Source organism: Chelon labrosus (assembly GCF_963514085.1).
Source record: "Chelon labrosus genome assembly, chromosome: 2".
Classification (NCBI taxonomy): Eukaryota; Metazoa; Chordata; class Actinopteri; order Mugiliformes; family Mugilidae; genus Chelon; species Chelon labrosus.
In genome coordinates this window covers 12,112,151-12,127,377 of record NC_140338.1, presented here as the reverse complement: position 1 = coordinate 12,127,377, position 15,227 = coordinate 12,112,151, and the positions used below count along the sequence as shown (strand labels likewise).

General features: G+C 43.5%; 1 protein-coding gene across 1 annotated transcript in view; it reads right to left on the bottom strand.

Annotated features, from left to right (window-relative positions):
• Nucleotides 1-4,448: 4,448 nt before the first annotated feature.
• The window catches only part of klhl5 (kelch-like family member 5), a 28,383-nt gene continuing 17,604 nt past the window's right edge, over nt 4,449-15,227 (bottom strand). The window contains exons 6-13 of the mRNA XM_084573697.1: nt 13,384-13,570; nt 12,728-12,952; nt 12,020-12,095; nt 11,613-11,699; nt 9,181-9,255; nt 8,703-8,840; nt 7,563-7,734; nt 4,449-5,244 (exon numbers count right to left, since the gene is read on the bottom strand). Of these exons, the coding sequence (XP_084429823.1) occupies nt 5,188-5,244; nt 7,563-7,734; nt 8,703-8,840; nt 9,181-9,255; nt 11,613-11,699; nt 12,020-12,095; nt 12,728-12,952; nt 13,384-13,570 (1,017 nt within the window). The 3' untranslated portion in view covers nt 4,449-5,187. The remainder of the gene's footprint in view (nt 5,245-7,562; nt 7,735-8,702; nt 8,841-9,180; nt 9,256-11,612; nt 11,700-12,019; nt 12,096-12,727; nt 12,953-13,383; nt 13,571-15,227) is intronic.

Genomic DNA, 15,227 nt, shown 5'->3' with positions numbered 1-15,227 from the left:
CCTTGCCTCAACAACATCTGTTCTTCCTCTGTTTATATATATATATATATATATATATATATATATATATATATATATATATATATATATATATATATATATATATATATATATATTCTGTTGCCCTTTAAGTGTTCAGTGATGCTCTTTGACAGAAAGGAAACAACCCCCTCCAGTTCTTACAACTCAGCTCCTGACCACTTAACTGTCCCATTGTTCTGCTCATCTCTAGATAAATCAGCTTCTTCTCTTTCATTGCTGACCAGAGGCAGTGGAAAAATGTTGCAATGACACAGCGGCCTCCGTTTTGTTTCCTATACGTTGATGGAGGCACGGCAGATGTTTTCCAGTCAAAATCAGGCAGCAGTTGAGGGAGAAAACGCCAGCTGTGTGACACCAATACCCCCTCACTGCGCTCCGGCGTGCCGAAGCAGAATACGCCCTGCTGACTCAGATCTCATTAAGATGCACTGAAAAGAGCAGCTGTGTGATTTTCAAGCAAACTGTTAAAATTGGGAGCAGAGAGATGAAAAAGAAAACTTGATGAAAAATGTATGTTGTGAAAAGCTTTATTTTATTTTTTATTTTTTTGCCAGCGAGACAATGAACCCCAAGTGAGTGGTACATTTTAAAAAAATGAACAGCAAAGTAATGAAATGAGTTCTTTTTATCGTGCAGTGAATCAGAAAAAGTGATTTAGTTCATGTACAACAATTCAGCTGTCACCATTTTTTTGCAGTTGCAGAGGAAATGAAGCTCTGATCATGTTTTGCTTTTCATAGTCTCTGCCCCCCAAAAAACAACCCTCAGCTGCATGAGTCTGTACAGTGGGAATTATTCAGGTGTTATGCATGGTCCTGAAAGTTTTGCAGATCTCTCCCTGAAAATGACATTCTGCGTGAAAGACATGTTTACTCTGCAGCATCTGACCCTTATAGGATTTTGTGAGTTGTTTTGAAATATTATACTTATTGCAGGATTCTGCAGATTACTACAGATTTGCAGGGCACCACAAGTCCTGAAACCTCCCTATGTTATTGGCTATGTTATTCTAGTTTTACATACAGGCAGGATAGAATTATGTTCAATAAGTTAACAGAGCCTAAAGTTTCAAGACTAGGGTTTGTTTTTGTTTTTTTGCTGCACAAATTAGAACAGTGGAAAAGAAATGCAGGCGTTAATATGTCATTTAGTCTAATGCTTTATGTTAAAAATAGCAGGGAACACAGTGCAAGATTAAAATACAACATGTGCCCAGATGCAAACCGACGACACGAGTTTGTAATGAGCACCAGAATATCACTTGACAGAAAACATCACCACAAAGTCTGTTCAGTGGTTGTCCCGATGCTTTTGATCAAACTAGGGTCTTGAATCTGATGGGAGTTTGCTGTAACTGCCACAGATTTGTGCTATGAACGCTCCATGGCAGTTCCTAAATTGGCCTTAACGTGGGTTTTGTAATTTAAGGTCAGGTTTCTCGAATCCGTGACTGAAACCTTAAAAGAACTCACACGACATAATGAGATGACACAAAGCGATGGCAGCGTTGGCAGATGGGGAGGGGGCCTGCAGAGGTGTCTGCGCTGTGTTAACACCATCAGGGCTAATAAACACACCTATTAACGTTTATTTCCCCCTTGAGAATCTTTGAGATTGAAAAGCATTGACGTCTTCACATTTCTATGTTTTTACTGGGTGACACATGAAATCCAAGACTCCCGTTCCTTCACGGCTGAGGTGATCAATCAAAAGGAAATAGTCTTGATGTTTCCTGCGTCATTTTGCGCCCACTGAAGCCTGACATCTGGAATTATGAGCGAGTGAATGAATTCAACGCCTGTGGTGAAAGGTGCAGCTGCAAGCCCGCGGTTTATTCCCTCATCTGGAGTGTCGAACACGGGGATCAGACAGCGCCTTTCTGTCTGCCTCTTGTTTCTGTCAGGCGCAATAGACTCAGGTGCTGCTAAGGCGGTAAGCCAAGGTCACCGGCATCATTTCTCAGCGCCGCCCGGAGCCGTTTGTCAGAACTGCTTATGATTTAAAGCTTCCCTTGTAATAAATAACAGAGTGAATCAGCTGGCTACTGGTCGCTGTCCCGGGGTTAAAGTCTGTGTAAATTGTGAGCGTTCCTCTTCCTCAAACACTCGTTTCGCCCTGGCGATTGCTTTTTTTTTTTTTACCTGCTGCTGGGAATCTGGCAGCAGCTTTTAAGCTTAATGATCTATTCTTAGTTATAATTAGGCTTCGTATTAACCTCTAGGCGCAGAAAATTAGTTCAGAGCCACAGGCCTGCAGCCAAAACCTACAAAGAAACCCTTAAACGGCAAAGGTCATTATTAGAGAGCCACACTAATGGGGCCGCTGTCACGGTTAAGAGCCACATATAAAGAAATTTACGCCATGACGGCATTTATTGGGATTGTGACGGACTCAAGCTGCCAGCAGAAACATGTGTACCGTAAACGTGATTTAGCCGTCGCTGCTAAAACCGCTCCACGCGTTAGGGGCAACAAACAACACAGAAACAAGTGTTAAATCACATGTTGACTTTTAATGTATAAAAAAGACCAATGACAGCATATTACAGCAGCGTATATCGTACATACATGATTTATTCAGTAAAAGACGCGTTGGAACATTCGGTAGAAAAGGAGAGGATGAGCAGCTGTGCCATTTCCCACCAACCGACCTCTTTATTACACCTCTACATCATCTGAATTCATGGTACAAAAAAAGAAGAAGCACACAATAACACATGGTACTGAATATTTAGTGGGGACTGCATAATACAGAGCATAATGCAATAAGGCTGCATACAGATTTTTTTTATATTTATTTATATATATGTACATAATATACATTGTAGTTTCATTTGGAATGTCTTTTTTTATTTATTTTTTTTAGCTCTGACTGAAATCACATTTCACTACACGGCGGACATGACACACTTCTTCTTCTTCTGTGATATAAAGAGAATGACTCTAAATAAACAGCGGGCAGGTTTTAAGTTGGAATAAAATAGAATAATGCAGCAGCAGCATTAGGCTCGAGTAAACATCAGGGGGAACTGAGAGCTCTGCTTTTTCTGTGTCGTGCCGGCAAATTTTGGGCAGCCTTTTCAGTTTCCACCGGCTCCCGGGGCGCTTGGCTTTCAGCTGTGTGGTTAAGTGTGTCTTTGTACGAGTGTGTGATATGTCCGCGTGTGTCTGTAAAGAGCATCCTGGGGGCTACATTAGCTCCAGATCTGTCAGTTCAGACAGGATGCCTGCTTTGCCTCTCGCTGTCAGGGAGGGTTTTTTTTCTTTTCCCTTTAAGGCTACACATAAACACACACATTTGTATGGCTTTTTTTTTTTCATCAGGACATTCACTGACATAATACGTAGACTCAACTTGGCGCCAGCCCCTACCCTAACCTAAACCTAAGTCCCTAACCTTAACCCTAAAACCAAGCCTTCTCTGAAAGGGGTGTGAGAATGTGAGGACCGTCCAAAACGCCCTCAATCCGACGGTCTAAAATTCCCACGGGCAGAAAAGTTGTTCCAAACCAACCCGGCAGAAAATATAAAGCATGAACCTATCATTGTGGCAAGCTGAATGCACAGCCAAAACCTTTGTGTTCCCGAGGCCTCTTGTCATGTACGTTTACTTAATCGAGCCCACAAACATGAACACATCAGTTCATTTTCACATGATTCACCTTCCCCTCCCGCCCGACGCTTCTTTGTCTGCAGCAGCATCGAATCCAATAACGCTTTGAACTCGACATCAAACAACGTTATTAAATTCATGGTCTTATTATTGTATGTTCTGTTGTTCATTTTTGTCTGAGTATCCAGTTCTGCTCTGGTACTAGGGTGTGTGTGTGTGTGTGTGTGTGTGTGTGTGTGTGTGTGTGTGTGTGTGTGTGTGTGTGTGTGTGTGAGAGCGCGCACCCGTGTGAGTGTGTGCAATGATGAAAAGGGAAAATGGGAATGAAGAGAAAGCAGCAGGGAATTCAAGATGTGGAGAGGGGAAGGAGGAGGAGGAGGAGGCGGTGGTGGTGGTGGTGGTGATTCTCATTTGAGATAAAAATATACTCCTTGCAATCTCTGAGCACCCAACACGTGTACACACACACACACAGAGACAATGAAGCGACATCTACAGCGGAGGAGAATAAGGTAGCAGGCAGAAAAGCCTGACTGACCGCAAAACCAGGCTTGTAAATGGCTGACCTTGTGCTCCGGAGGAAATTGAAAACAAAATTTCCCTGCAGGGATCAACAAAGGGCCACAGTGTTATTATCAATATTATTACCATTACTCCGGTTGTAAACCTACGGACATAGTTTAATGAGTCTCAATAACGGAGAAAAACAGACTTAGCAGTTAAAAACGGATGAAAAATAAACCAAAAAGTTTTGTTAATCTTCCAGTGCCGCTTGTCAAAAAGCCACAATACGTTTGCATTACCGCAGCGTGCAGAAGGTTCGGATGTGAGCTGATGTAACACGGAAGACATACACACGGAAATATTACAACGTGATGTGTTTTTCACTGCAAAACAATGAAGCGCTTCGTAGTTCCTCACGCAAACGATGTTCATGAGGTTGTGCTGATTATGTCAAAAGTCTTTCTTTTGTCTGTCAGTGTGGGGGGAAAAAAAAAAAAAAACAGTGGGAAACTGGTAGAGAGCGTTCCAACAAAATAACAACAGGGAATGTGTTAAAATAGCATCAGTGCAATGCTATCAGATTTCGTTAGGTATAAAATGACGAGGCGGTCTTGGCAATCGCCGTTTCTCACCTTTTTGTCGGCGGAAACAGAAGCTAGGCAGCCGCGTAGGTTTATGTGTGCAAGTGTGTGTGTGTGTGTCCCACCTTGTCTACATGAACAAAATAACTGCGAGACAGCTGTGCCGTCACGCTCGGATAAACACCGCAGGCTCCATCACTGCTAATTGGGCGGGTTCTTGAAACCGACACCAGACGTGTACCTCGACCGTAAACTCTTCCCAAAACCGTAGTGATTAGCAAGTATGAAGGAGAGGGACTCTGCTGAAGAGTGAAACCTGAAGAGCGTCCAGAAATAGTCCTTTGTTTCCTGTTGTAGGCAGGTGAAACACTCGGTGTCCCTTCAATGTCAAAGAGGAGGGTCTCTCAGCCGCGTCGTTCACAGTCCATCCATTAAAATGTTTATGGTTTCACAGTCTGACGGCCACCACGCATGCACCTGCCCTGCCCAGACACAGAGGTGCTACCTGGGGAGACAACAGAGAACACACAGCTCAATAATAACAGGGACAGATATGACTTATGTAGAATCCACGTTGTCATGGGACAATCATATTTTTCCCCATTTTTATCGGCATTAACATAAATACTGTACTATAGTTTAATATACTATAATAATAAGATTCCATTCTCCAATTAGGGGTTGGGTACTTGCTTAATTGCATATGGTTTGGATACACTTTCTCATTCAGTTTTTTTTCTTTTTAATTAAGAAGTAAAAAGAGAATACTTTGAAGAGCAGCCACAAAATATAAAACATTTTTTAGTTTACTACTTTATTCCATGTTCATAGTTTTGATGTCTTTAGTATTAAAATGCAATGTACAACAAAAATAAAGAGAAGGTTATAAATAAATAAAGTGGTTATAACTATATTAAATATTCCAAAGTCTATAGGGCTAATGAGGTGGAGACCAAAAACACTAGACTTATATTTCCATGGTAACCAGAAATAAAACAAGTAGAAGCAACAGTTTAGTAACATGTTCATCAACTCACTTGATTTAAAGCAACACTAAAACTGGGCCTGAGTTTGCTTTGTGTCTTTATGTGATCGTACCATTGTAAGGTCACATAAAGAGAGTGACCTTTGAAACCGAAGAGATTATTGATGATGGAAAGCATACATGGTGTCGACTGTCCAGTATAAACCTCCCGATCAAGATCTTAATGACCTTTAAATATTGCGTATCGGACGATCCGAGTCCCGACGCGACCTTAAATAATCAAAATGTGCTCCTCTGGAGTTTCCGAAAGACTTCTCTTCTCTTCCTTGTATTCTCCAGATGCGACTGTATTAAGTCCAATCAATAGGGCTGTCAAAGTTAACGTAGCGAGGAGAGGGTAGCTCGTACCTTGGCTCCAGAAATGTTCTGCTAATCCAATGCCATAAACTCTGTAACCCTCCCTTGGGATACTTTTCGCCTCAGCACTGTCTCCTGGAAACGTTTCTCTTTTTTAAAGTCAGCATTTAGTACTTGTTTTGTGTTCTCGGCGTATTCCACTTTTTTTTTGTAGTGAATAAAGTTGGTAGTACTGAATAACAATCTCCTAGTAATAGTTTAAACATTGCTGTCTGAAACAGAAGAGGAAAAAGACGTTTTGAACCTACAAGCATCTGGTTTTGGTTAATTGGTAATAAAATAAATAACGACAAAAGATCTGGCTTGGCTGAAGCCTGATACTGATCCGATCATTTTAAAAATGTCCGATACTGATTGGGACATCCCTATTGTCCCATGTGACATCGTTGCTCCCTATACTGAGAGACTATGCTCAACCCAGCAAGCGAGCAGGAAGAGATGATAATAACACAGGACCTTCTAGGCAACACAGATTCACAGTCTTCTGGTGGATGCTCAGGTGGAGGTGGGGTTATGAATAGCAGCAGGAGCAAGTGACAGCATAGTGTTAACGTGAACAGAGCAGCAGACAGCTTCAGTAGACTGCTGGGGTCATAAAGCTGTCTATACCAAAATGATTAGTTAGTTACATGCATCTTATTCAGTTTATAACATTATGAATCCATGTTCATCATATTGTTTAATACCAGTTTCCCCTAAACAGAATATATCATCACTTCTTCTGCACAGCTAGTCCAGGCTGTGTGTCATTATGAAGTTAAACTTAGCACACATCTTATCTCTTCTGGAAGTATCAAGACTGACAGATCTGTGCTAAAGCGAGCACAGGAAGTGATGTTACCAGCGCCGGACAGACAATACACCCCCCGGTTTGTTTGTTTCGGTTTCTGACAATGCATACAGGACACATTTAATGGCTTCAACATGCCCCCCCCCTCTCATCCCAGTCCGTCCCCATCCCCTCTCTGTCAGTTAGACATTTTCCCCGTGTTCTGTATCTGTCCACCCACACCTCTCTTGTTCTCAGCGTGGTGCACGTCTCTAAAATGGCAGGTTTCCAGCAAATTGGGTTGGAAATCCTCCGAGGCTATGCAGAAGACAGGGTGCAAACTGAAGCGCGATAGAGACTCCTAAATGCCGACTGATATCATTCAACAGTCCCCTCTGCTTCCTGCTGCTGAAGCCCCAAGGACAATGTTGGCATGAGGAAAACACACATTTACATAACAATGACAACACGCCAAGAGAGGAGCTGGAGGAAGGTCAGACTGCGACTGTGTGTTCACGCAACATTTTAAATAGTTTTCTCTGATGTACAGCGAAGTACGGCGTGTCAGTTTACATGTGAGCAGATGTGTAATACAAGACCGGAGCCTAATAAAGCGGCTGTACTGTTCGCCGTGCGTGTCAGTGTTCTGTACCTGCGTCCACTCATTCGTCTGAGGGTCGTAAGCTTCCACAGTACTGAGATACACCTGCCCGTCGTACCCGCCCACAGCGTAGAGACGGTCACCGAGGAGACAGACACCAACGGCATCTCTGCTGATGCTCATGGGGGCTACAGCTGTCCACACGTCTGTCTGAGGGTCATACCTGTGCACACGCACGAATGTTTACATGAGACAGTAAATTATTATTCAGATTTCTATGTTTATATAGTTCTATACAGTCTATATACAGCAGTTCTATATATAGGCCCATAGGTCAACACTTTGTGAGATACATACACGTGTAGCTTAGCTTAACATAAATACTCAAAGCAGAGGTAAATAGCTAGACTGGCTCTTCAAAATTAGACTACCAACACCTCTAAAGCTCATTAATCAGCATGTTCTCATTTGTTTAAGTTACTCAGTTATACACCGATCAGGCATAACATTAAAACCACTGACAGTAGAAGTAAATAACATTGACCATCTTGTGACAATTCAATGTTCTGCTGAGAAACTTTTGGACCTGTACCACCCACCTAGACCAGACCAGACACCCCCACCCCATAGCAATGACACTCCTTGATGACAGCAGCCATCCCCAGCAGGATGCAGTCTGACACAGACACACACACAAAAATGGTTTAGGAACAACTCAAAAAAACATGAAGAACAGCACAAGGCGTTGACCTGGCCTCTAAATTCACTAGATCCCAAACTGATCAAGTATCTGTGGGATGCACTGGAACAAGCCTGGTCCACAGAGGCCCCTTCCCTCAACCCATAGGACCCAAATAACAACAATAACAACATTCTGTTGCCAGACACCACAGGACGCCCTCAGAAGGCCCATGTCCATTCTCTGATGAGTCACAACTGTTTTGGAGGCACAAGGGAGACCTACAGAATATTAGGAAGGTGGTCATAATGTTATGCCTGATCTGCAACAGTCTGACACAATATTTTCCTGGAGTATTATGTAAGCTTATCAAAATTATATGATCTTGTCTCATCTTACGCAAAAGGGCCACTCAGAGGGATAGGGGAAGAGTTGTTAGGTGTTTATATTTAAAATTGCTGCAAGTAAATTGGTCACATCTTCTCAATCAACTCACAAATGCGCAGACTCACCTTTCTACACAGTCACTTAAGCGAGACGCTAGCGATGAGGCTGGAGCGTCATGGCCCCCGATGGCGTACAGGAAGCCATGCCATGTGGCCACACCCACACCTCCACGCCTTTTAGCCATAGGAGCGCAACCATTCCACCTGTAAATGAAGAGTGCAACCATTAGAAAGGAAAAAAGCAAAGAAAAAAAAACACAGCACAATGAATTAACAGACTTTACCCCGTATCTTTCTTTTTGAGTGAATACACAAATAGAATCTCCTTTCAGCTCTTTCAGGAGACCTTAATGAATGTAGTCGATAAACAGAAGTTGTTTGAATGCAGTCTATTCTAACATCCTGAGAGGGTGCGTGGTCTCCTTTGATCTGCGGGTGAATAATCTCAAAAGCAAGGAAGTACTTTGACAAAGGAAACTGGAGACAGGAAATAAAACCGGAGACAGCAATTAATTCTTGCCAAATGAAGTCCCTGTTCTCTGACCTGTTGGTGTGGGGGTCGAAACACTCGACTGAACGCAGACAGGATGAGCCGTCACGACCTCCGACTGCATACAGCCTGAGGAAGAAAGAAAATTGTGTTACCCTTCTGGACACACACAAATATTGCTTGCATTCCTGGACTCTGGAAGTCCCTTTTCAATTTGGTGACACTTTAACAGATGGTACAATGTGTGTGTGTGTGTGTTGTGGGGGGCAGAATGAGGTGAGCAAAATCAATCAACCAACCCTCCTGGGCAGTCAGTCAGTGTGTGTGTGTGCGTGCATGTGTGAGTACGCGCACATCCGTGGATCTGAAGTTGGGATGGGAAGAAAGAAGTGAAACAGAACCAGTCAAGCAAGTAATGAGCTCCATCAGGCAAAGAGCCCGGAGGAAGCACAACACATACAGCACATGCCACACTCACCTCAGCACACAGCCACACACACACACACACACACACACACACACACACACACACACAAACAGGACACTGCTGGGCATGGCTAGCTCATATTCGTGGTTTCTGTATTAATTAGCATCTATAACGTCTCTTTCTGTTCTGTAGCATCTCTCCGAGGCACTGGATACTAAAAACATCGGTGCAATGTTTTGATTCTAGGAACTTCTGATTCTAGGGCAAGTGAAGAGTTTCAAGCCCTGAACTCATCAAATGCAGCTTTTAAAATGTGAGTGTGTGTGTGGCTTTGTATTTACGAAGTTGTTGGGGCCAAAGTTTTGACTCTTTTATGGTATACTAATGAGAATTTGGCTGTTCCTCACAACGTTTTGAGGGTTAAGACTTGGTTTAAAGGGGAATTACCGTTTTTTTCAACCTGGACCTTATTTCTGGCATAAAATACGATCGTTTACTCACCCATATAACTTTGGTGCCAACTGGAGTCGTTCGAATGATATTTAAATCCGTGTATAGCCATATAGTGAGAGTGACTGGGGCACCGAAACACAGCCTCTAAATAATGCATTATCTACCGCAAAACTTGTTCATTTCACCAACATTTTGTTATGATACTCTAGTGCTATTCCCCGTTGAGTCCAGAGTCACCTGTTATCATCATCCAGGGTCTGTAGATTGACCCACTAACTTCTGACCTGGATGATGTCATCTCTTAGCGCCGCTTGCACCCCCCGCGGCTTGTTTACCTGTAATTTGCTACTGCTAGTTTTTTGCAACATGGTTGAATATTTTTCCGATTCTGAGGTTGTGGACGGCGACTGAATGGACGTCCTTACCGTTTTGAGCCAGAGTATACGGTTGAGGAGCTTGTTGAAAGGAGGATGCGGAGGCAGAGAGAGGAACAGCTGGCCAAAGAACAACAAACCGCTGCACGTCCGTAAATAGATAACAGGTAACTCCGGACTCAACGGGGAATAGCACTAGCGTATCATAACAAAATATTGGTGAAATGTACGAGTTTTGCGGCAGATAATGCGTTATTTAGAGGATGCGTTTCGGTGCCCCAGTCACTCCCACTATATGGATATACGCGGATTTAAATATCGTCTGAACGACTCCAAATGACACCAAAATTATATGGGTGAGTAAAAAATCGTATTTTATGCCAGAAATAAGGTCCAGGTTGTAAAAAACAGTAATTCCCCTTTAAGGGTAAAGGTTAAAGTTAGGAGATGGTGGTAGAAACATAGGTCTGTGTATGTGTGTGTTAGGGTGTTGGCTTTGTTGCTGTGGTTGTAGATGTACATGTTTTTTTTTGTTATTGTAGCTTCTTTTGTGTGAGACGCTACACTATGTAATCAGGTCAGGAATATAGATTTCATTGATGCAAAGCATTACTTTCTACTGTGTTTTTTACGTGTGACATCATCGACCAGTGGACGCGACTTTCACCACATTTTAGTCGCTCAACACCCAGCATGTGTGTGTGTTTTTTTCACTCATTTTTCATTACTGTTTCACACACCGGTGGTCTGTACAGAAAGGAGGTCATTCCTTACAACAGCTACCTGTATAACTTGAACTCTGTTACATTCATCTTCCAAACAAGCAGAGCGTGAACCTCGATATTCTTATAATTCATCAATGACAATTTTTTTTTTCTCCTCTGAAACAAAAAAAACCTTAGACGATGAGCTGCAAGATAAAAATGGTATGGAGCCAGTCAAATCTTTACCCTAATCACAAGCAATGAATGGCCTTTATGTGCATACCGTCGTATGAAGTCAGGTAAATTATATCTAATTCCGAGTGCACTACTCTCAGTTTGCCAGTGCTTTTGTTCAAAGCATCTCACAACAACAAAAAAAAATCGACAGCAACAAGAACAAAACGTCATAAAAAATTCAAGTGCACCCGTTCACAACAAACAACTCAAATTATGTTCGATGTTATAGTGCCTGTGCTAAAGCTGAATCTTTAACTTGACATATAGAGCAGAGTGGATTTTCTTACTTACTTGCCATTCAGAACAGCCACTCCCACTGTGCTTCTGGGCGTAGCCATGCTCGCAACAAAGCTCCACTGGCGAGCTTGGGGGTCCCACCTGAGTGTAAACAAGTTCACAGTCCTGTATTAAAGTGGAACATGACTAACCTGCGACATCTCGTTCCGTAAACTGTGCCTCCGTTATTCTACATAATACACAGAAATGGCTGTCAACTGTTTTTATAAACCTCTCTACAGAAGAAATAGTCTCTAGGAACTGTTATGATTGTACTGGGATTTCAGAAACTGGTCAAAACAAACCAACCGAGAATATTATACGTCTCTGTATACATATTTACATTCAGTAATATGGGTAAAATTAACCTTTAAAAGGAGGAATAATACAGAAGAAGGCAGCAGCGCGAAATATCCTCTCACCTTTCCACTGTGCTGAGGTAGCTCCAGCCGTCATGTCCTCCCACCGCGTACATGGGCCCCTCTAGGACAGCCACACCTGTGATGCACGACCGCATGTCCGTGATTAAATTTCCCCAAACAATATCGACTTGGACAAGCTCATAAAAAACCCGCACGCATTTACGACAACAGGTGTCGAGTTTTTATTGTATGTGCAACCAACACCGGGGCATTCGGCGTGCAGAGTTAGCAGCATGTTGACACCTCCATACTCGGGGGATTTATCTGCCAGAACATCTGCGCCGCCAGATGTGTGTCTGAATCACCCGCTTTCCTTCACACACATGCACTAATTTCTAAACACGGTGAAGCAGCACAGCACGCCTTATCAAATTCTGTTGTTGCAATAGTCAGGCTTTTGGAGTGGATGTCCTTCAAACAAAGAAACCCGGGTTCGATCCACCCTGCCGAAGTGCTCTTGATCTGTGACACTGAATCACTTACAATCAGCTGGTGAGGTGCTGCTCTGTAGTGGAAAGTGACCTTTGACTTCACTGCATCAGGAGGCAAGTGGAAAGGCAGCTTTTCAAGACAGGATCAACAAAATACAACGGAAATCTTACAATTATTCTGTAAATTGTGATCTAAAAACCTTAACTACACTCTTAAAAATTGCGACGGACACTTTTAAAGCCCTTTTTAGCTGGTACTGGATGAATATCTGCTCACCCAAGCCATGCCTGTGTGTGGACATGGGAGGCATGACGCTCCAGGCTTTGCTGTGCGGGTTGTAGCACTCCACAGTGTTGAGGGTCTTGAGTCCGTCCCGGCCTCCGACCACATAGAGGCGACCGTCAAGGACGGCTACGCCAAACTGCAGCCTCCTCCCGCTCATGGTGGCGACCTGCCTCCACGTGTCCCGACGCAGACAGTACTGCTCGATACTCGTCGCACCTGTGGGAGAAAAAGAGAAGAAAACACACCAGGAGATAAACTGAATGCGAATGTGAAAGCCTGTTAATGCACACTGGAACTGTCTGTCTCCAAACGATAAAAAAAAAAAAACACACTCATTTATCTTCTTGGCATCACATTTTTCTTTCATGTTTTATTCACATTTTCAACACAATCTGAAGGTAGGACAAGACTATATTGAAAGGGGTAGAGATGGTTGTGATTTTAACACGTGTGCACACACTTTTGTTAAGATCTCGGCTGATCAGTAGATATTTTTAATTGGATTATTTACTCATATCTTGTACCGCACCAGTCATTTTATTTTTAGATCTCATACGTGCCAGTTTATGAAACTATTTTCATCCCTTTAGAGGCTGCGAGTTCAACGTGGAGTGTGTCTGGCTGTGGGTTGGTTCGCGCGTTTTCACCTTTTGTAGCGTCCATGCCGCCCACCGCAAACATGGCCCCTACGGTGGCCTTGCGGGGTCGGGTGCGCGGACTTTGAAGCAGGGGCCGGCGCTGGGGCAGCAGGTGATACTTCATCCCCTCCATCAGGAGCCGTTGACACTCTACGTTGTCACGGAGGAGAGGGTTGGACTCCAGGTCTGCCAAGAACTACACACACACACACACACACACACACACACACACACACACACACACGTAAAAACACACCGGTTCACTGTGACGGCTGCAGATGAAACACATGCAGGTTAGGGCGCGTGCTGCCGGTGTGGGCCCATGTCAGTACGATGTCATCACTGATTGTGGAGGTTTGAGAGTCGAAGGAACGCCGCTCTCTCATTGATCGAGAGATTAGATTAGATCGGCCCAACAACCATTAGTGCTCTCTCTCTCTCTATCTCTCTCACACACACACACACACTTGAGCACATACACACTGATCATGACACACTAGAGGAGTAATCTGTCCTCAACATCTCATCAGCTTTCTAGTCCATACCCTCTAACCTCATCTATGTTCGCCCGCGTGCACGCACACACACACACACACACACACACACACACAAACAGCCAGAGGCGGCAGCATGAAGCCCTTCAATCCACCAGTCTGTTCCTTAAAATACATCCAGAGGAAATCACTGCTTGTAAGAGGCAGGGTGCTGAGAAGCAGGTTTTCCCTGAAGGCAAGAATTACATGATTTACATTTAGATAGGTGTGTGTTTGTGTTTGTATACGTGTGTGTATGTGTGTGTGTGTGCTAACAGATGGAAAGCAGCAAAGGTTCCAGAGGAGCAGGGATTCTGAAGTCATTTTAAGTTTCCAGACTTTGAGTACGCCTGCATCTATCCGTCGGCCGGCTCAAGTCAGAAATGAGTGGTAAGCTTCAATCATATAGAGCACGTAAAGTAGATATGCAATCATTCTTGTTTTCCTCTGTGTTCTTTTTAAACATAATTACACGGAGAGTGTAGGGCATGCATGGTAAATGTATAAGCAGCTTACACACCAGGGTTAACCGCACTTCTACTGCATACAATCAGAGAAGAGAAAATTACAGCGAACCCTATTTGCGCGTTCATGTGCTAGAGAAGGACAGATGTGAGAAAAAAATTAAATAATCATGTTTGTCCTCTACAGTGGTATTTATTTATTTATCCATCGTGTGGAGGGTGAGATAAGACTGAATCCTGCAGGATTCTCACCTACTCCTTTCTGCCCTCTCTCCAGCTCACAGTGGGCAGGGAGAAAGTTGTGCTATCGTCTCTGAGACAGCATGGCCTACACGCATCTCCTAGCTACGTAAATTGTTTTGCTTATTCTCATTTTTGTCCTGTAACATTAAAACCACTGACAGGAGAAGTGAATAACATTGACCATCGTGTGACAATTCAATGTTCTGCTGGGAAACATTTAGACCTGGCATTCATGTGGATGTTACTTAAACATGTAGCACCCACCTAGACCAGACCAGGCACCCCCACCCCATAGCAATGACACTCCTTGATGGCAGCAGCCATCCCCAGCAGGATGCAGCCTGACACAGACACACACACAAAAACGCTTTAGGAACAACTCAAAAAAACATCAAGAACATGAAAAACAGCACGAGGTGTTGACCTGGCCTCCAAATCCACTAGATCCCAAACTGATCAAGTATCTGTGGGATGCACTGAAACAAGCCTGATCCACCCACGAGACCCAAAGGCCCCCCACTAACAACATCCTGTTGCCAGACACCACAGGACACCCTCAGAAGGTCCATGTCCATTCTCTGATGAGTTATAACTGTTTTGGAGGCGCAAGGGA